Source organism: Mizuhopecten yessoensis, unplaced genomic scaffold (genome assembly GCF_002113885.1).
Source record: "Mizuhopecten yessoensis strain PY_sf001 unplaced genomic scaffold, ASM211388v2 scaffold10381, whole genome shotgun sequence".
Classification (NCBI taxonomy): domain Eukaryota; kingdom Metazoa; phylum Mollusca; class Bivalvia; order Pectinida; family Pectinidae; genus Mizuhopecten; species Mizuhopecten yessoensis.
Window position 1 is genome coordinate 8,360 of NW_018408518.1, and position 22,894 is coordinate 31,253.

General features: G+C 37.4%; 1 protein-coding gene across 1 annotated transcript in view; it reads left to right on the forward strand.

Moving 5' to 3' along the window:
- LOC110460391 (protein SpAN-like) overlaps positions 1-20,778 on the forward strand; it is a gene marked incomplete at its 5' end in the record, with an annotated part of 26,828 nt that extends 6,050 nt beyond the window's left edge. The window contains 14 exons of the mRNA XM_021513266.1: positions 4,744-4,800; positions 5,118-5,202; positions 5,911-6,034; positions 6,562-6,649; positions 7,312-7,512; positions 7,945-8,077; positions 8,791-8,901; positions 10,694-10,815; positions 12,842-12,972; positions 14,210-14,367; positions 15,459-15,617; positions 16,984-17,090; positions 18,308-18,562; positions 20,021-20,778. Coding sequence (XP_021368941.1) covers positions 4,744-4,800; positions 5,118-5,202; positions 5,911-6,034; positions 6,562-6,649; positions 7,312-7,512; positions 7,945-8,077; positions 8,791-8,901; positions 10,694-10,815; positions 12,842-12,972; positions 14,210-14,367; positions 15,459-15,617; positions 16,984-17,090; positions 18,308-18,562; positions 20,021-20,113 — 1,824 coding nt within the window. The remainder of the gene's footprint in view (positions 1-4,743; positions 4,801-5,117; positions 5,203-5,910; positions 6,035-6,561; positions 6,650-7,311; positions 7,513-7,944; positions 8,078-8,790; positions 8,902-10,693; positions 10,816-12,841; positions 12,973-14,209; positions 14,368-15,458; positions 15,618-16,983; positions 17,091-18,307; positions 18,563-20,020) is intronic.
- Positions 20,779-22,894: the final 2,116 nt, after the last annotated feature.

Below are 22,894 nucleotides of genomic sequence, written 5' to 3' on the forward strand. Positions count from 1 at the left end.
GCATAAAGTCATAATTTCAGGGAACGGACCAGACAAGATCAGTTTAACAGAATACATCAAATCATACTTTCAGAGAACAGGACCAGACACGATAAGTTTAACAGAATACATAAGGCCATGCGTTCAGTGAAAGGACTAGACACAGTAAGTTTAACAGAATACATCAAGTCATAATTTCAGGGAACGGACCAGACATGGTAAGTTTAACAGAATATATCAAGTCATACTTTTAGGGAACGGACCAGACATGGTCAGTTTAACAGAATACATCAAGTCATAATTTCAGGGAAAGGACCAGGCACGGTAAGTTAAACAGAATACATCAAGTCATACTTGCAGGGACAGGACCGGACACGGTAAGTTTAACAGAATACACAAAGTCATACTTTCAGCGACAGGACAAGACACGGTAAGTTAATCAGAATACATCAAGTCATATTTTCAGGGAAAGGACCGGACGCGGTAAGTTAAACAGAATACATCAAGTCATACTTGCAGGGACAGGACCGGACACGGTAAGTTTAACAGAATACACAAAGTCATACTTTCAGCGACACGACCGGACACGGTAAGTTAATCAGAATACATCAAGGCATACTTTCAGGGACAGGACCAGACACGGTAAGCTTAACAGAATACATAAGGCCATGCATTCAGTGAAAGGACTAGACACGGTAAGTTTAACAGAACACATCAAGTCATACGTTCAGGGAAAGGACCGGACACAGTAAGTTTAACAGAATACATCAAGTCATACTTTTAGGGACAGGACCAAACAGAATACATCAAGTCATACTTTCAGGGAAAGGACCGGACACAGTAAGTTTAACAGAATGCATAAAGTCATAATTTCAGAGAAGAGGACCAGACACGGTAAGTTTAACATAATACATAAGGCCATGCGTTCAGTGAAAGGACTAGACACGGTAAGTTTAACAGAACACATCAAGTCATACGTTCAGGGAAAGGACCGGACACAGTAAGTTTAACAGAATGCATAAAGTCATAATTTCAGAGAAGAGGACCAGACACGGTAAGCTTAACAGAATACATAAGGCCATGCATTCAGTGAAAGGACTAGACACGGTAAGTTTAACAGAACACATCAAGACATACTTTCAGGGAAAGGACCGGACACAGTAAGTTTAACAGAATGCATAAAGTCATAATTTCAGAGAAGAGGACCAGACACGGTAAGCTTAACAGAATACATAAGGCCATGCATTCAGTGAAAGGACTAGACACGGTAAGTTTAACAGAACACATCAAGACATACTTTCAGGGAAAGGACCGGACACAGTAAGTTTAACAGAATACATCAAGTCATAATTTCAGGGAACGGACCAGACATGGTAAGTTTAACAAAATACATCAAGTCATACTTTTAGGGAACGGACCAGACACGGTCAGTTTAACAGAATACATCAAGACATAATTTCAGGGAAAGGACCAGACACGGTAAGTTAAACATAATCCATCAAGTCATACTTTCAGGGACAGGACCGACCACGGTAAGTTTAACAGAATACACACAGTCATACTTTCAGGGACAGGACCAGACACGGTAAGCTTAACAGAATGCATCAAGTCATACTTTCAGGGAGAGGACCGGACGCGGTAAGGTTAACAGAATATATCAAGTCACACTCTTAGGGAACAGACCAGACACGGTAAGTTTAACAGAATACATAAGGCCATGCGTTCAGTGAAAGGACTAGACACAGTAAGTTTAACAGAATACATCAAGTCATACTTTTAGGGAACGGACCAGACACGGTCAGTTTAACAGAATACATCAAGACATAATTTCAGGGAAAGGACCAGACACGGTAAGTTAAACAGAATACATCAAGTCATACTTTCAGGGAGAGGACCGGACGCGGTAAGGTTAACAGAATATATCAAGTCACACTCTTAGGGACCAGACCAGACACGGTAAGTTTAACAGAATACACAAGGCCATGCGTTCAGTGAAAGGACTAGACACAGTAAGTTTAACAGAATACATCAAGTCATAATTTCAGGGAACGGACCAGACATGGTAAGTTTAACAAAATACATCAAGTCATACTTTTAGGGAACGGACCAGACATGGACAGTTTAACAGAATACATCAAGTCATAATTTCAGGGAAAGGACCAGGCACGGTAAGTTAAACAGAATACATCAAGTCATACTTTCAGGGAGAGGACCGGACGCGGTAAGGTTAACAGAATATATCAAGTCACACTCTTAGGGAACAGACCAGACACGGAAAGTTTAACAGAATACATCAAGTCATAATTTCAGGGAACGAACCAGACACGGTCAGTTTAACAGAATACATCAAGACATAATTTCAGGGAAAGGACCAGACACGGGAAGTTAAACAGAATACATCAAGTCATACTTACAGGGACAGGACCGGACACGGTAAGTTTAACAGAACACACCAAGTCATACTTTCAGGGACAGGACCGGACACGGTAAGTTTAACAGAATACACAAAGTCATACTTTCAGCGACAGGACCGGACAGGGTAAGTTAATCAGAATACATCAAGTCATACTTTTAGGGAACGGACCAGACACGGTTAGTTTAACAGAATACATCAAGTCATAATTTCAGGGAACGGACCAGACAAGATCAGTTTAACAGAATACATCAAATCATACTTTCAGAGAACAGGACCAGACACGATAAGTTTAACAGAATACATAAGGCCATGCATTCAGTGAAAGGACTAGACACGGTAAGTTTAACAGAACACATCAAGTCATACGTTCAGGGAAAGGACCGGACACAGTAAGTTTAACAGAATACATCAAGTCATAATTTCAGGGAAAGGACCGGACGCGGTAAGTTAAACAGAATACATCAAGTCATACTTTCAGGGAGAGGACCGGACGCGGGAAGTTTAACAGAATATATCAAGTCACACTCTTAGGGACCAGACCAGACACGGTAAGTTTAACAGAATACATCAAGTCACACTCTTAGGGAACAGACCAGACACGGAAAGTTTAACAGAATACATCAAGTCATAATTTCAGGGAAAGGACCGGACGCGGTAAGTTTAACAAAATACATCAAGTCATACTTTTAGGGAACGGACCAGACATGGTCAGTTTAACAGAATACATCAAGTCATAATTTCAGGGAAAGGACCAGACACGGGAAGTTAAACAGAATACATCAAGTCATACTTGCAGGGACAGGACCGGACACGGTAAGTTTAACAGAACACACCAAGTCATACTTTCAGGGACAGGACCGGGCACGGTAAGTTAAACGGAAACATCAAGGACCAGACATGGTAAGTTTAACAGAATACATCAAGTCATACTTTCAGGGACAGGACCAGACACGGTAAGTTTAACAGAATGCATCAAGTCATACTTTCAGGGAGAGGACCGGACGCGGTAAGTTTAACAGAATATATCAAGTCACACTCTTAGGGAACAGACCAGACACGGTAAGTTTAACAGAATACATCAAGTCATAATTTCAGGGAAAGGACTAGACACGGTAAGTTTCATAGAATACATCAAGTCATACTTTTAGGGACAGGACCAGACACGGTAAGTTTAACAGAATACATCAAGTCATCCTTTCAGGGAAAGGACCGGACGCGGTAAGTTTAACAGAATAAATCAAGTCATACTTTCAGGGACAGGACCAGACACGGTAAGTTTAACAGAATGCATAAAGTCATACTTTCAGGGAGAGGACCGGACGCGGTAAGTTTAACAGAATACATCAAGTCACACTCTTAGGGAACAGACCAGATACGGTAAGTTTAACAGAATACATCAAGACATACCTTGAGGGACAGGACCAGACACGGTAAGTTTAACAGAATACATCAAGTCCCACTCTTAGGGAACAGACCAGATACGGTAAGGGTAAGTTTAACAGAACACACCAAGTCATACTTTCAGGGACAGGACCAGACACGGTAAGGTTAACAGAATACATCAAGACATCCCTTGAGGGACAGGACCAGACACAGTAAGTTTAACAGAATACATCAAGTCATTCTTTCAGTGAAAGGACTAGACACGGTAAGTTTCATAGAATACATCAAGTCATACTTTTAGGGACAGGACCGGACACGGTAAGTTTAACAGAAAACATCAAGTCATACTTTCAGGGACAGGACCAGACACGGTAAGTTTAACAGAACACACCAAGTCATAATCTCAGAATTAACCAGAAAGTGCAAATCTAACAAACATAAGTCCTATTTTCTGAAAAGGTACTAGACAAGGTAAGACTAACAGAACGCATCAAGTGAAACTTTCAGAGAATGGATTAGACATAGTAAGTCTAACAAAAATACACATCAAGTCTTATTATAATAAATACGTTTCGTATTCTCTTAAGCACTTATTCTCATTGGTTTATTTGTATGGTCTTTTTGCAAATGGCGATTGTTCTTTTGAGGAAAAAACATACCCCAATTAAATAAGGAAATGATTGATATTTATCTCAATTTACACACATTAGTCATTGCATTTAAAAGGAGAGGGGAAACACGTTTTCTGCAATTAACACAAATAAAACATATTGATCAATTGAAAATTATAAAATTACGAACTTCTTTATTAATTATTTATAATAATAGATATACTGGTATAATGTGATAAGATCCTTAAGATCAGGTTGGTATTCTGTTTACATTAATAAGACCAGACCTGAAAGGATGATAGACTACAAGGTTCTTGTTTTATATAATAACATAATGTTGTTCGTTTATTGCAGTATGCGTCTCGTCATCCAGGGTTGCAACAACCGATGAAAGAGGAAATATTGCCATCGGTAGGTTTGGAATCAATATTATATCTTAACTTATCGATGAGCTCCGTCTAAAAGGACCATAGTGACACAGAAGTCATTTACCACTCAAATAAAAATATTCAAATATATACATCGAAAATGTATACAACTGCAATCAAAATATACGCGTTCTAATCACACAAAGAAAAAAGTTATAGCTTTATGAATAAACTTTAAATTTAGAAACTTTCGATATTATGGACTTACCTGATATTGGGTTAATGAAAACTGAATGGTTATTATGCATGTGCTTTTGACAATATTGATATATAGATCTTTTAACATATATTTTATTTTAGGGAGACAAACGGAATATCAAATTAGCAACCCAACTATGGGATAATGGAACCGTCCGATATACCTTCTCGGCCTCAAGTAATATAAGTGAGTAACCAAGTTTCTTTCTGGGATCACATTGCCCATTCTATAGATCTTGCTTTCAGCACCGAAATATCTAATATAATTGTAACTGGTGACTTCAATGCTCCTACGTAATTTACTATATACTTTAAATCTTACCCAAAGCGTTGCCAGTCCTACTTTATTCACTGAATCGCCTTCCTCCCTCTAAGATATAATTTGCGCAAGTGATCCTTCTTTAGTAAACATGTGTCATGTCAGTGAAAATTTCCTCGATCAGCCTATTAGATATCATTGTCCCGTGTATGGCACTCATTTTGTATTCCAAATAAAAACGGTTTATTTGGAGTACATTTTTATTTTGTGTTATACCTCCATAACATCAAAAATATATTGAAGTTAATCCTTAAAAAACTTTGTATTTTTGTTATCATACATTAATAACTCTGTATTTATGTTTATCATACATTTATAACTATGTATTTATGTTTATCATACATTAATTACTTTGCATTTTTGTTTATCATAAATTAATAACTTTGTATTTATGTTTATCATACATTAATAACTATGTATTTATGTTTATCATACATTTATAACTATGTATTTATGTTTATCATACATTAATTACTTTGTATTTTTGTTTATCATAAATTAATAACTTTGTATTTATGTTTATCATACATTTATAACTCTGTAAGGTGTACAGCACTAGTACTAATCCATTGACAGGTATGACAAACCAAGAAAAGATTCGTAAGATGATGGACAAGATTGAGAAGTCAACTTGTATCACATGGGAGTATGTGCAGCCAAACTCTAAGGACTACCACGTACAAATCGTGGACGGTATAGGGTGAGACTAATATCTAAAATGAAATAACGCTACAACAAACTTCTCTGAAAGTCATTTTTATACTGTTAATCACGAATTATCCTTTTACTAGCATAAAAAAGTTGGAAGGTTAGAAAACTGCCAAGAGAAAAGTACTGTATTAAATAGTGAGCATTGTGATGCTACCCAATTGAAGTAAATGACATAAAGGAGACATAACGGTAAAATGGAGTCACACGTGAACTCGTACCAACTTATGAACATATTGGCATTCTGCCAAACTCATGTTTGATATTCAACGGAAAGTCATTGCATATTACTAGTATCAGGAAAGATTTTTGAAAGAAATATATCGATTTTCATCAAAATACAATATAAATGATGTGGTTATCAGTTTTATCACGTTAAAAGACTATCAGGCATTGGCAAGAATGGAATAATTTGGTATATGCATCGAGTAACACGGTAGCCATGTGATAAAAAATATTTTGAGTTGGTTTTATGCTTAGGGTGTTACCATTATCGTATGAAATCATATTATATTTCAGATGTTACTCACAGACCGGAAATGTCCAGTCTTACATGTCGGGTACTGGACATCAGAACATCTCCCTGGAAAAAGACGGCTGCATGGATGTAAGTTGGATCCCACCGAAGGAAATTTTAGACACAAGTGCTTAAATAATGAAAAAAAACAATGTTCCTAAATTACTTTTTTGCTTGTAAAACTAGCTGTCCTCAGTCCATCTGTGATCCCCTTTCATGTTATGAATACACTCATTTCTATTAAAGGTATAAGTAAAATGTAAAGTTAAAGATGTAATTATTGATATTATACGTCGAGGTTATATTAAACCTGAGGACGATGGAGTCGAATTAAACCTGGTTAGCTAGTATGTAATATCAATATCAGTAATGCTTGGGACTACAGTACGTCAGTCGAAAGCTATTTACATACAAGCATTCCGTCAATAGGATAATAAGGACTTCCGATTACCCTAGGTGTTTAAAACTGGGTAACTGGATTTTTTTATTGTTATCAAGAACACAACATTATTATATTATGATATGTTTTAATAACTTTAATAGCTTTAAAAACACTTTTACAACCCAATATACTATTCGTTTGTCATGTTCTTTACACAAATTTGAGCACTCGTTTCATCTGTCTGCCTATTTCGTTGTATCTGTTTGTTTTGGTCTCTTTGTCAAATACAACAATTTTGTAGGAGTATTTTTAGCCAGTTCACTATATTCATTTAATATTTACTACTCTACTGTTTTGATTCTATTAATAGAACGGCACCATTCTCCACGAGCTATGTCACACCTTGGGCCTGGAGCATGTACAGAGTCGGCCAGACCGCGATACGTACATAACTATCGATTGGGATAACGTGTTAGGCGGACAACACAACCCGAATATGGAGAAAAAACCCGATTTGGTCATGTTCAATATCCCGTTCGACCAGAGCTCTGTCATGTTGTACACGCCTTATGTAAGTCTTATGATATTGATACTCCTAAGTAATGTCCCTCTTATTACTGACAGAGTCTTTGATATACAGTGAGGGATCTGTATTTCATAACTTTAAATCACTATCCATTTAACAGATCAGTAGGAAGTTATAACATTTGCTATTTTATACTAATATCCATCTCCTACCAACACGAGGGAGACGAAAGTTGGAATCTGTTTCATAATTCAATTTCAAAATATTGCCGTTTCGTTTTGCCTCAGTTTTATATCTTTGAGTGTAATTTAAAACAAAAGAAAACAAATAAAACGAAAACTCTAGTATACGACATTCATGACTGTTAATGAAGATATTCTTTTATTAGAGTGCGTACTTGATAGCGTAATAACAAAGACATTCCTTGTAAATGACGACACAGCATTCTCAGCTAGCATTTTAACGCTTTCTCTTAAGTCGATGGCCAAACATAAAGGCACTAAGACTTACGTTTCTACGGACCCGATGCTGGATGTTCTGTCATTGGAGGATCACCAAGACCTATCCTTCTACGACAAGCTCCTCATCAACAGAGCGTACGACTGTGCAGGTAGGGTCACCACCTTTAACTGTTGAAAATAATAACAAGCTCCACATCAACAGAGCGTACGACTGTGCAGGTAGGGTCACCACACTAAAGCTAAACATAACAAACTCCTTATCAAAAGATCCTTATAAAAAACCCGGAAAACTGTAACTAAACAAAGCACCCTCAATTTTAGAGATCCTCATCACCAGAGCTTAAGACAGTGCATGCTGGTTAACTGCATATAACTGTACCTAAACATTATCTTAAATTTCTCGATAAATATATTCTAATTATTCAATCTATTTTGTAATACTAAACGCGGTTAGGGTTAGGGTTAGGGTTAGGGTAGACGACGTTTACCTTTCCGAACACTTTGTCTAATTCTCCATGTACTCTTGTCAAGGGTCTCCAAAGAAGTCTTTCCTATGTTCACATTTTGCCCTAGTTTTATCGATTTTGAGTTCGAATGAAGGGTCTCTTTATACTTGTGTATTCTCTTGTTACATTTCTAAGCAAGAATTATATTTAATATATTTGAGTCTATATGTCTATACATCCAAAAGTATAACGGGTCTATTCTCTGTTAAGCCATTGTTGACGTAGCCACAGTGTAGTTTACCTACATGTATTTATCATGCATCTTTCCCTCTGCAGGTGTTCGTGTCCTGACTATGCAAAATGTTTATTTACAACACAGAATCCGATGGAATAATCTGGATATATACATTTTGTAGGTCATTGTGACCCAAAGGATTGCAAGCATGGAGAATTCCTGAGCGAGGATTGCACATGTACCTGCCCGGATGGTCTGACTGGAGAGCTGTGTGAATCTGTTATACAGGAAGGTTTGTACACCACCGTTTACTCCACTATTTTATCAAAAGATGTTATTCCAGTTGAATATCTTTTTATGTGTTTTTCTCTTAATCGTTCGTTTTCTGACACATCTATCGAATGCTTGTTGCTGCACTCTGCCATTTGAACAAGTTTGGAATGTTTCATTAGGTCATAGAAAAACAAATAATTGGGAAATACAATGTTGATCATGATTTTATTTTTTTAAAGGGCTTTCTAAAATACTATCCGATTTTCATTTGAATAATGGCACTTTCATGATTTATTTCCAAATATCTGACTTGAAGACGAACTACTGCAAAACGTGTTAACGGTATGCATTGTTGTGAAAAAAAAGAAAATGAATTTTACTTTAGTTTCAGTTTAAAATATTTTTTTGAAGAACTAATTTCGGTTTTGCTCTAATTACATACTTCTAAATCAAATTTTCATATTTACAGTATAAATAAATGTTACCTAAATGACATATGAAGTATCTTTTTACACATGTCTATTTAATGGGTGCCACATGTGGTACCGGAACCTGGATACCTGTACCTTGTTTATTGCTTACCCACCAGGAATATCTGTACCTTGTTAAACGCTTACCCACCAGGAATACCTGTACCTTGTTAAACGCTTACCCACCAGGAATACCTGTACCTTGTTAAACGCTTACCCTCCCGGTATACTTGTACCTTCTTAAACGCTTACCCACCAGGAACACCTTTACCTTGTTAAACGCTTACCCATCAGGAATACCTGAACCTTGTTAAACGCTTACCCACCAGGAATACCTGTACCGTGTTAAACGCTTACCCACCAAGAATACCTGTACCTTGTTAAATGCTTACCCACCAGGAATACATGTACCTTGTTAAATGCTTACCCACCAGCAATACCTGTACCTTGTTAAACGCTTACCCACCAGGAATACCTGTACCTTGTTAAATGCTTACCCTCCCGGTATACCTGTGCCTAATCAAACGCGTACCCTCCCTGGATACCTGTACCTGGGTAAACACTTACCCTCCAAGGATACCTGTACATTGTTAAACACTAACCCTCCCTGGATACCTGTTCCTGGTCAAACACTTGACTTTCCAGGAACCCTTGATCTGGTTAAAGGTTTACTCTTCTGGGATACCTGTAGCTTGTTAAACGCTTACCATCCCGAGATAACTGTGCCTGATTTATCGCTTTCCCTCCCGAGTTAGCCTACCTGTACCTTGTCAAACACTTACCCTCCTGAAGTATCTGTACCTGGTTCAACGCCTATCCCCCCGGAAAACCTGGACCTAGTTAAACGCTTATCCTCCCGGAAAACCTGTTCCTGGTTAAACGCTTACCCTCCCGGAAAACCTGTTCCTGGTTAAACGCTTTCCCTTCCGGGATACATGGACCTTATTAAACGCTTACCATCCCGGGATATCTGTACCTTGTTAAACGCGTATCCTCCAAGAATGTACCTAGATGAACGCTTACGTTCTCGAAATATCTGTAGCTTTATAAACACTTTCCCTCCCGGGACACCTGTATCTGGTTAAACGCTTACCTTTCCGGGATACCTTTAGCTAGTTTAACGCTTACCCTCCTGTGATACCTGTACCTGGTTTTACAGAACGCTTCTTGTGTGTGGGAGGAAAAGGGGACGGGGTGGGCACTAATGACTTTCCGTTTGTTCGTTCAAACCACAGTTCCAGTTCCTGTCTCTGTTTAGTCCATTTTTATTGACACTTAAATATTCTCTTTTCTATTTATAATTCCTGTTACATAAATTGAGTATTGTATTTTTGCATTCAGGAAACTGTACCGATCAAGACCACAAAGTTGTGATTGGATCTATCGGCGAGACTATTACTGTGAAGTCGAGTGGATACCCGAACAGTTACCCTACCGGATCGAAATGTCGCTGGCTTGTTCAGGTAACGACATAGGTACCTCCAGTTAGTCTGGTGTCGCCCTAACCCCATCTGGTTAGCCCGTTATCGCCCTAGGTAAATCTGGCCCCGAGATCATGACACTATCTTTAGTCTGAAATAGTCTTACGTTTGGACTTGACCAACTACAATTAACGTCATAAAAAGTGACGCTATGCGTGATTTGCAAAGCAAACGCTTAAGACTAAAAATGTTTCATGATCCTGGGCTCAGCTGGTTTTCCCGTTGTCGCCCTAGTTACGTCTGGTTAGTCTGTTGTCGCCCTAGACGACCCTGATTAGCCCAATGTCGCCCTAGACACGTCTGGTTGGTCTGTTGTGATTTCAAGGCACCTTTGGTTACCCCGTTGTTGCTCTATGCGCCTCTGGTTAGTCATTTGCAGCCAAATGTTACTCTGGTTAGCCCAAGGTCTCCCGAGGCGTTTCTGGTAAGACAGTTGTCTCCTTAGGTACCTCTGGTTAGACAGTTGCCTCCCGAGGTGCCTCTGGTTAGTCAGTTGTCTCCCTAGGTGCCTCTGGTTAGTCCGCTGTCTCCCGAAGTGCCTCTGGTTAGACAGTTGTCTCCCTAGATAACTCCGGTTGGTCAGTTGTCTACCTAGGTAACTCTGGTTAGTCATTTGTCTCCCTAGGTGCCTCTGGTTAGTTAGTTGTCTCCCTAGGTACCGCTGGTTAATCAGTTGTCTCCTGAGGTTCCTCTGGTTAGTCAGTTGTCTCCCTAGGTGCCTCTTATTGGTCAGTTGTCTAACTGAGTCCCTCTGGTTAGTCAGTTGTCTCTCTAGGTGCCTCTGGTTAGACAGTTGTCTACCTAGGTACCTCTGGTTAGTCTGTTGTCTTCCGAGGTGCCTCTGGTTAGTCAGTTGTCTCCCGATGTGCCTCTGGTTAGTCAGTTGTCTCTCTAGGTGCCTCTTGTTAGTTAGTTGTCTCCCTAGGTACCGCTAGTTAGTTCTTTGTCTCCCTATGTGCCTCTGGTTAGACAGTTGTCTCCCGAGGTGCTTCTGGTTAGTCAGTTGTCTCCCGATGTGAATATGGTTAGTCAGTTGTCTCCCTAGGTGCCTCTGGTTAGTCAGTTGTCTCCCGATGTGCCTCTTGTTAGTTAGTTGTCTCCCTAGGTACCGCTAGTTAGTTCTTTGTCTCCCTATGTGCCTCTGGTTAGACAGTTGTCTCCCGAGGTGCTTCTGGTTAGTCAGTTGTCTCCCGATGTGAATATGGTTAGTCAGTTGTCTCCCTAGGTGCCTCTGGTTAGTCAGTTGTCTTCCGATGTGCCTCTTGTTAGTTAGTTGTCTCCCTAGGTACCGTTAGTTAGTCATTTGTATGCCTATGTGCCTCTGGTTAGTCAGTTGTCTCTCTAGGTGCCTCTGGTTAGTCAGTTGTCTCCCTATGTGCCACTTGTTAGACAGCTATCTCCCGAGGTGCCTCTGGTTAGTCAGTTGTCTCCTTAGGTACCGTTAGTATGTCAGTTGTTTACCTATGTATCGCTAGTTAGTCAGTTGTCTCCCTATGTGCCTCTTGTTAGACAGTTGTCTCCCGAGGTGCCGTTAGTTAGTCAGTTGTCTCCCTAGGTGCCTCTGGTTAGTTAGTTGTCTCCCTAGGTGCCTTTGGTTAGTCATTTGTCTCCCTAGGTACCTCTGGTTAGCACATCGTTGCCCTTGGCACATATGTTATGATGTTCAGAATAATCTGACCATATTCGTCGTCATATGACCTGGATGTTTTATATCGTATGTACTCTAAAGCATTAACATACGTGTGGAAGGAAACTAATGTCATCTGAATTGATCCATATTATCATATTGTAACTATGGCAATTGTTAATGACATCCTAATGACAGTAAACATATCAGCCACTACTTTTAATCAGCTCAGATGATTAATTAATAATAAGATATCAGTTTAATTAAATGTTATGCAGTGTAAAATATTTGATGTGGAATTCATCATACAGGGAGAACGTGTTTTTGAAAATTAATCTACAGCTGTACTATGAATAATGATTTCTTTCGTTCTCAACACAGGGGCCGAAGGGAAGCAAGCTGCGTGTGACCATGCTGGACATGGATATCGCATCGGCCGGTGGTCCTGACGACAGTTACTGTCTTCACTCAATGGAGCTTCGCTACAACCTCATAGCACAGCCAGGTCCCGAGTAAGTCGTCCAAACACCGGATAATTAAATACCACAGACTGGTCAAGGTTAATTTCTCCTGATCAGGGTTACTTAATTATCAGAACCTGGTCCACAGGAGGACCACCTGGGCAGGCCTTCTTCATTACAATATCTTTCTGCTCACTTTTTCTTGATAACCACATTTATATAAAAAAACCAACCCTTTGGCTATTTACCGCGGTCCCGCCTAGATCCTCCTGATCAGCGCAATGCTCATACCAGAGCATGAGCCATAGGAAATCCTGCAGAGTATGGCGACTAAATTATAAAAGCTCATTTCCAAGATAGTCCACCAGATGAGGACAACTTAATAAACATAGCTAGTTTGTTAGGATTACCATAGTATCGTCTTTAGTACATCCTACTTATAAAGACTGCTTTATTACCACAGCCTTGTCCTCAGTAAAACATTCATATTAAGGCTAGAAACGACAGTCTGTTCCCGGGTAAGTCTATCTGTTTGATGGTTCTTACCTACCACAGATCGTGTCCTTAATTATCACAGTGTGGTCGTGGGCAAATCCTCCTACTGCAAATGGGCTGCTTCATTTCCAGGCGAACACTGGTCGATGTGTTACTTCGACCAAGATCTAGTCAATGACTTTTATATCTTAAGGAAACAATAATGAAAACGACATGACCTCTATTACTTAGGATTTTGTAGAGACAATGAAGACAGGGTAATTTGCTTATGTTTGTATACGCCCGTCGTCCGACGGGTCGTATTATGGTATGGGCTGCGTTAATTGACTGATGTGCGCCCATCCATCCGTTAATTTTTCCTTGTCATCGCTCTACTGTTTTCATTCATGAACATATCTTGATAAAACTTGGTACACATATTGCATACCAATATAGCTCAAACGAGTTCGCATTTCAGAGTTATGCCCCTTTTTCATTGCCAGATAAGGACATTCCGTCGAAAATGCAAGATTTTTTTCATTATTTGTTCAAGACTCTTACCTCAAAGCCAAGGTTCTACTTTATGTAACAGCAACGTTGACCACGAATGTGTAATTCTAAAACACAAAATAGCGTGCGCCATAAACACAGTAAATGAATGGCAACGTCACAGTCACAGTCTGACGGGCGGATCATGCTTCCGCTCGCGGTGCTCTTGTTAGGTTTTGTTGGAACAATAAAGAAAAGGCCATGACCTTCATATATCAAGGTGTTGTGGAGACACTAAGAAAGGTTAATGTTCTGATATTTTTAGGTTTTGTGGAAACAATGACGGAAAGGTCATGACCTTTGAGACAGCTGATTATTCGGAGGCCAACACCATGATACTGAGTTTTGATACGACAAACAAAGCGTCATCTGATGGCCACAAGGGCTTCAAACTCAACTTCACAGCAATCCAAGGCAATGACGGTACGTCTAGATAAATCTTAATGGTAGTCAAAGGTAATGACGGTACGTTTAATTAAATAAATATTCACGGCAGTCCAAGGCAATGACGGTACGTTTAATTAAATAAATCTTAACGGAAGTCCAAGGCAATGACGGTACGTTTAATTAAATAAATATTCACGGCAGTCCAAGGCAATGAGGGTACGTTTAATTTAATAAATATTCACGGCAATCCAAGGCAATGACGGTACGTTTAATAAAATAAATATTCACGGCAGTCCAAGGCAATGACGGTACGTTTAATTAAGTAAATATTCACAGCAATCCAAGGCAATGACGGTACGTTTAATTAAATAAATATTCACGGCAGTCCAAGGCAATGACGGTACGTTTAATTAAATAAATCTTCACGGCAGTCCAAGGCAATGAGGATACGTTTAATTAAATACATCTTCACCGCAGTCCAAGGCAATGACGGTACGTTTAATTAAATAAATAATCACGGCAGTCCAAGGCAATGCCGGTACGTTTAATTTAATAAATATTCACGGCAATCCAAGGCAATGACGGTACGTTTAATAAAATAAATATTCACGGCAGTCCAAGGCAATGACGGTACGTTTAATTAAATAAATCTTCACGGCAGTCCAAGGCAATGAGGATACATTTAATTAAATACATCTTCACGGCAGTCCAAGGCAATGACGGTACGTTTAATTAAGTAAATCTTCACGGCAATCCAAGGCAATGCCGGTACGTTTAATTAAATAAATCTTAACGGCAATCCAAGGCAATGCCGGTACGTTTAATTAAATAAATATTCACGGCAGTCCAAAGCAATGACGGTACGTTTAAATCAATTTTCACGGCAATCCAAGGCAATGACGTTGTGCGTTATAAATTTTGTGTCGGCAAAAGGAAGTATTTTAATGCTTAAGCCAGTATTTATCCTCAGCGAAAATCAAAATCAAAATCAAACAGCGTTTCAATATGTCTGGTACCTTCAGCATTTAACTGTTACCTTACCACTAATCAATGTGCAGTGTAATATGGCTTATAGGAACATGATCCCAATACAATACTGAACCCCATATCGTCACTTTTGATTTCAGACACTAAAGCAGCTAATTTCTGTAAGGATTCCGTGTGTAAGAACGGAGGCACCTGTAAATTCAACGACAACAGTTACTGGTGTGACTGTGTGTCCGGATTCCGGGGACGGAATTGTGATCATGGGTCTGACCAAAATGACCAGAGTGACCAGAACACAGGTATACACATTTCTCATTGCAGGTGATCCGCAATACCTGTAGTAATTGGTTTTATATACAAAGTGTTTTACATTTATATTGTATACTGTTTCGATACATTAAAAGTTTGAAAAATGACGTAGTAAGGTGAAGGGCACCATATTTTTACAAATGTCACGACATTAAAAGATTCGTTAAATACCTTTTCAAAAGAAATATTTCATAAAAATCACATGTTGTCATGCATTATACAAAATTGCAGTTGCTTGAAATTTGATGCTTGAAAAACAGAAAAAGAAAGAAAAAGAAAAGAAAATGCAGGGACTACCTGGGGTGCTTAACATAACAAAGCTTACAATTTATCAGTGTTAACGTATAGGAATAATACAAGAACAGTATCCAAATGAGTGTCCAATTTATTGACTAAAAATCATATAATCGTGACACGGGAAGTAACTCGGAGTTGTGGTTACTTCATCTTCGATCTACACGTCGAATGGGAAAATCTGTACTCCAAGTCAATAACAAATCTGGATGGACGTCTTTATCGCAATTAACTAGACGCTGTGGTACCCTTTACATCAATTAAGTCACTAACGATGATTAGCATGCCTATGGGTATACGAATGACTGTAGAACTGGGCAACAGTTTGTTTGTGTCTTAGCCAACAGATTAACGAATGATTGTAAAAACTGGACAATAGTTTGGTTGTGTCGTAGACAATGGGTATACGAATGATTATAAAAACTGGGCAATGGCTTGTTTATGTCTTAGTCAATGGATATAGGAATGATTGGCAAAACTGGGCAAAAGTTTGTTTTTTGGTTAAGCCAATGGATATACGAATGATTAGCAAAACTGGGCAAAAGTTTTTGTTTTTTGGTTTAGCCAATGGATACACGAATGATTAGCAAAACTGGGGAATTTTTTTTGTTTTTTGTTTAGCCAATGGATATACGAATGATAAGCAAAACTGGGGATTTTTTTATTTTTTTTTTGGTTTAGCCAATGGATTTACGAATAGGTGTAAAATCTAGGAAATAGCGTATTTAGCCAATGGATATACGAACTATTGGCAAAACTGTGAGATAGTTTATTTTTTGGTTTATAGCCAATGCGTATACTTGGCAATATTTTGTTTTTGTCCATAACGCTAAACCGTTTTCAACACAAGGTTATTTATCTAGATCAGACGTATGAAACATGGTTTACTGATTCATATTGGCTATTTCGATAACGTTTTCTAAAGCCATTCACATAATGAACCTCGCAGTATTTACAGGTCGTATCATTTTATGTTTAAAGTTCATATTTAGCCGCAATAAGTTTGAAACATACAAATGAGATTAGCATAGTATTGGAATATAATGCCATTGTTAATTTCAGTTTTCCTTTGTGACAATACTGACACCGGTGAATGCAACCAATTTGATTTGGGGACTGCATGGGAAATAGACGACAATGGTCATTTTGTGGTCAAATCAGGACAACAGGTAGGTTTTTACGAGCATAAAATATAAATCACTTAATGTCCATGCATTGTTGGATTAAATATCCTTCAAAACGTTCATTAAGACACAACTCAATGATCAGGAATTAGTCTTCCGGATAGCTTGGGTCCCGAGAGCAATCCTACATAATCTCATTCATAACTGTATTCAGCATACTATTGTCATCATCTCACCCTGCTAACTAGGTTTCTGAAACTTATTAAAAAGACTTTTTATGAATACAACTATAATGAATGTCATGAAGCATGTGCTACAATACAGTAGTATCAATTGCTTTTTATTCAGAGATATGGGGAAAGAGAATGACGGAAAAGGACTTTCGTCAAATATTTCACGAGAAATGGCATGAAGCCTCGGAAACAGTTTGCTCTTATTCGACTAGAAAAGATTGCGGGCCTTGTTTAATTCAGTTCAAAACTGACATTCGGTTCATCATTCCCCGAGAACCAGCGGAAATGTGACTTTTGAATAATCTCAAGTTACTGCTAAAAATTACTTGTTTCTGGGTCAATTTTGTTGAATCTCCCTATCAAAGAATAACATTTACATTGGTAGCAAATTTTATTTCATAAGTAAATTTGTGAACCACTTTGAGACGACCTACACACTAGGTTGTGATAGAGCAGTATATAAGAACCTCGAATTATTATTATTATCATTAAAAGAGCAAGAGGTTTTACATGTACACATATTTCAGCTTAACGGTCATCTTCCTCATATGCCATGTATACAAAAGCAATCATGCTGCACAACACGGCAGGTACAACCGAACTACTTCATTCCTATTCATACGCAGATAAATTATAATATTCGAAAATAGAATATGGAAAGGTGAATTCGGATTAAAATTGATTTTACTTTTATTAATATAGGACTATATATAGCACGATTGATGTTTAAATGATCATTACAGCAGTTTAGATAGATTGTTACAGTTTGCACCTATTTTTGACTATAAAATATATACGGAGTCAAGTCACTGAGCGAATTCCAGGTAGTCATGCTGTACCACTGAATCATGAAGTAAACTCAAATTCGGCTCAATTGTAAATAGAGAGCAACAAAAATCTGAAAACACTTTTTAATCCTCTACCAATTAATATCCTATCCAGATATGACCTGATAAAGTCGATAGGACGAAATCTATTCATAAAAGTATATAGAATATGGTCGATTTTTTACCTCAAAATATTTTTCAGGGTAACGTGGAACTTCAGATTCCTTATACCATCACCCATCTGAACAATCAGTACTGCCTTCACGTCAAGATGAGCCGACTTAGCTCAACACAGCAAGAGACATGTTCCCAGCTAAACTTCTTCGTCAAAAAAGAGATGGAAATATCCGGTTTCCACTTTGTTTATGACGATCTGCTGTGGATTGACCATGACTGTACTGCAAGGTCTGACGACAGCTTTGTGATCGGGTTTACGTCACAGCACACGATTACAGAGGTGAGATATGGAATCTGTCAGAGCTACTTCTCTGTATTAGCGGTTTGATTTTCCTGTCAGAGTAACTCTCCATTATTAGGGGTATGTTTATCCTGTCATAGTTACTTCCCCTTATTAGCGGTATGAGTATCCTGTCAGAGTTACTTCCCCTTATTAGCGGAATGATTATCCTGTCATAGTTACTTCCCTTTATTAGCGTATGATTATCCTGTCAGAGTTGCTCCTCTGTATTAGCGGTATGATTATTCTGTTAGAGTTACTCCCCCTTATTAGCGGTTTGATTATTCTGTTAGAGTTACTCCCACTTATTAGCGGTTTGATTATTCTGTTAGAGCTACTCCCCCTTATTAGCGGTTTGATTATTCCGTTAGAAGTACTCCCCCTTATTAGCGGTTTGATTATTCAGTTAGAGCTACTCCCCCTTATTAGCGGTTTGATTATTCTGTTAGAGTAAACCAATACTGGGACATAAAAGCGACCAAAATAAATGTACTGCATCCATTGCAATATTTGGGATCTTTTGGTTTTACAGTTAAACACTCCCCATGCAGGTGAGGAAGGCAATTGGTTCTGTCCCGGGTCGGGTCATACCAAAGCCCTTAAAATAGTAGCTGTTATTCCTTGCTTAACGTTCTTAGGGGAATGGCAACAACCCTAACTGACTTTGGCTGTTAATATAACGTTGAACAAAATAAAACCAAACCAATCCTAACTCCCCGTTATTAGCAGTACGATGATTCTATTAGAGTTACTCCCCGTTAATAGTAGTACATTTCTATAATAAACATTGCACAGTATGTATACATATGTGATATATTCTAAAACTGCGGGCAAAAACATAATAGGTGTGAACACTCTAGCGTCATAATATACGGGAAAATGGATTCTGGTTATATGCTGAGCGGAACCAGAGTTGTTTTGCACACATATACTTCATATATAGTGGGAGAGGGACAAAAGCTTTAATTCGTAGTTGTAATTATTTGATATTTCATTCTGTTAACCTTTAGTGCCACTTATTAGTCCTTAATAGACAAAATGGACATAGGGTGAAAAAAGTTGGCTTTTTTCGTATGCAAGTTTTTTTCGTGTTTCTAATAAATATTTTCCTTACAGGTTATTGAAATTCCTGAAATCCTTTAATACTATCATTGTTGACATAATGCAGAACAAAGTGTCTTTATCAGAAAGAATAGGTTATATGTACACAAATAAATTGAAACACACAAGAACAAAAATATAATACATCTACAGTATTGTTGTGCCAATCACGTGTTAAGCAAAATAAAAAAAACCATATATTTCACAAAGAGGAAATGAGTATGAGTACAAAGAGTTTCTTCTCAGTAATTATGATTTGAAAGAATTTCTTTCTTTTCATTTTTTGAAACAAATCTATAATCACAATTGCATCAGTAACCTGGAATTTGAACGATCGTATTTTGTGCTCATTTGCAGATGAAGTTCCAAATGGACATCACTGCCACCGAAGATGCTAATATTGCTCTGAGTGATTTCCGTCTCGAGAAAGCTGCTTGTTCAACACCATGACTGGGTACTACAGCATCAGTCCGACACATATATTGAAATGAACTGAAATAAACGAAACCCAAAAGTGATAAGACGGTGATACAGCGGATACAATCATTCATACTGCATCTTCACTATTTTTTTAAAGTTTGATTTTATACGTATTTGTAGCAAGCATATTGCAACCACAATAGAACGGTCATTTTAATATTCGTAAACAAACCGATGTACACAAAATAATATAGCCTTTTGTCCATTGAGACGGCCAATAAAGACCACAGTTAGATGACTAGAAATTGTTATCAACAACAACCAGATTGAATGTATCCCCTTGAGTAGTAACACATGTCGTAATACACACACTTAAGTCTTTTTTTCATTCGAAACTGTCGAGTACTTCTGAACCTTTGAAATTCTTATTACAAAGGGGTTTACGCACATCTCCTTCTGGGTTTTTTTCATCTTTACGGAGCTAGGTATCGCCGATGAGTCATAGAAGAACGAAACGGCTGTATGGTGCAATGCATTTTGTTTTTGGCATACTGTACCTGTACTAAATTTTATGTGCCATCAGGTGTGTGCCTCACGTTTATCTGATCATTTATTTTCACCCTGTATTCCGTGTTTGCGTATTGCAGAGTTATCTTCTCTTGGGAACAGGTATTGATTGTTACGTCATTGGTTTGTGTGAGGAAATTACGTCGTTTTCTCAAACATTAATGACGTTACTCTCACAAACAAGTGACGTAACAATCAATACCTGCTCCCAAGAGAAGATAACTCTGCAATATGCAAAGACAGAATACGTACACATGTATTAGATTTACGAGTAGTTAAAATCATAATTCACCAAGTAATGTTTCATAAGTTATAAATCAAATCAGACACAGAATGTATTTGGATTGAACTGATCACTTGAAGACAAAAATACATATATATTTCCAAATAGTTTTTTAAATTCGATTTGTGAAAATTTGCATTACCACCTTTTAAATTTCATCAGGTTATGAATTTTATAGCCCATAAATAACACACATCTATTAAAAGTGGTAGTTTTTATCTTTTAATCAGTCTCTGTAAACAGGCTTGGCAGGTTTCGATACTTACTCAATTTGATTTTAGGATTTATTTGAGAGAGTCTGTGATAAGGGTAACATACGAAGGGAGACAACACTACTATGTTTGTTCAAATTTACTTGCTTTCAGGGGAAAACATGAAATAGTATGCTTATTTGGAGCAGATACAAATGAAACTTTTTAAGAATTTAAACACTATATATTTGAGCAATGGATAAAGAAAAAGAAAGACTGAACATTCTTTTTCACCAGCATGTTAAACAGTTTTGTAGAAAACATGGAGTGGTGAGTTATGGGTATTAAGAGAAAGTTATATAAATGAATGGTTAGATATATTTAGAAATTAAAAGGTGAGTAGTGTTGATAACAAAATATTAAATGGTTACAGCTATTATAAGACAAGGGTGTAAAAACAGTTAATACTTCACCAAATATATATTACATAGATTTCCATATAATAGACCTAATATACATACCAGATCAACTAAAATAAAAGGAAATATTATTTGTGTGAAGAGGAACTCCGTTTTATCCCAAATGTCCTTCGTAGATTGATCATTTTGTTTAATGATCCAAAATATTGTATAAAAATATTGTTTTGTAATTAAGAACTATTTGAAATACTAATGAAAAGTATATTTAATCAGCAGATATTTTGTGGACTTAACACATTTATTTGTATGTTTTGTACTACTGTGTTATAACTATGTGTATGCATTATAACTATTTGTATGCATTATAACTATTTGTATGCATTATAATTTATGCATTATAACTATTTGTATGCTTTATAACTATTTGTATGCTTTATAACTATTTGTATGCATTATAACTCTATTTTTAGTACTTTCTGATTGTTCCCTCTACCTTCACAAGTAAAATATTGAAAGATTGAATTCTTGTCTCCTTAGTGGACAACCTAAACAATATTTAACCAACCGAATATCTCAACTTTACGAAACATTTAAATCAATGTTAATAAGATGAATATATAAATCTCAAAACTGGGGAACATTAAAAGCATGAGTAACTAAATAGGGAATCTCTCTGACCTTGGGAACCCATCTAGCAATATTAAATCGATGGGGAATCTCAAAGTTCAGTTAAACCATAAGACGGAAGATGTGTAAGACTAGTGGTATATCGCATTGTTAATGAATACTATCATATTCTCCCTTTTAATCGTTTTTTTTATACAAATAATTGAATGTAAAACGCAATTTTATAAGAAAAATACCCATTTACAAGCTTTAACAATAAAAAGAAGAAGGATACCTAAGTGTCAACAAAATCATAATTCGAACAATAGATTATTGACCTATAACTTATCATGTTGTTTCACTAACTAATGAATGAGAAACGTATATGTTTAATCTGACTATTAATCAAACGTATCTGATGTAATCGACCGAGTGTCAAGTATGTAACGTCATTATTTCCATTCAAAATAAATCACTTAAAAATCATTGTTTTGAACAAAGAATTGCCCCGTCTTACTTTATAAACACAATTCATGAATGATATGTATGTCGATTTTTTGTGATTTTTATGAAAATCTTCCAAAGCCATAACACTTTTATTTTTTGCTTACAATAGCTTTCTAATGTCACTTTTAAAATCAATCTATTATACAATGTATAATTATTTTGTGTTTTGCAGATTATTCAAAGAGATGGCGACGTCTCTTTTTACAAATAATACTAATGTCGTGATATTTTTGATGCA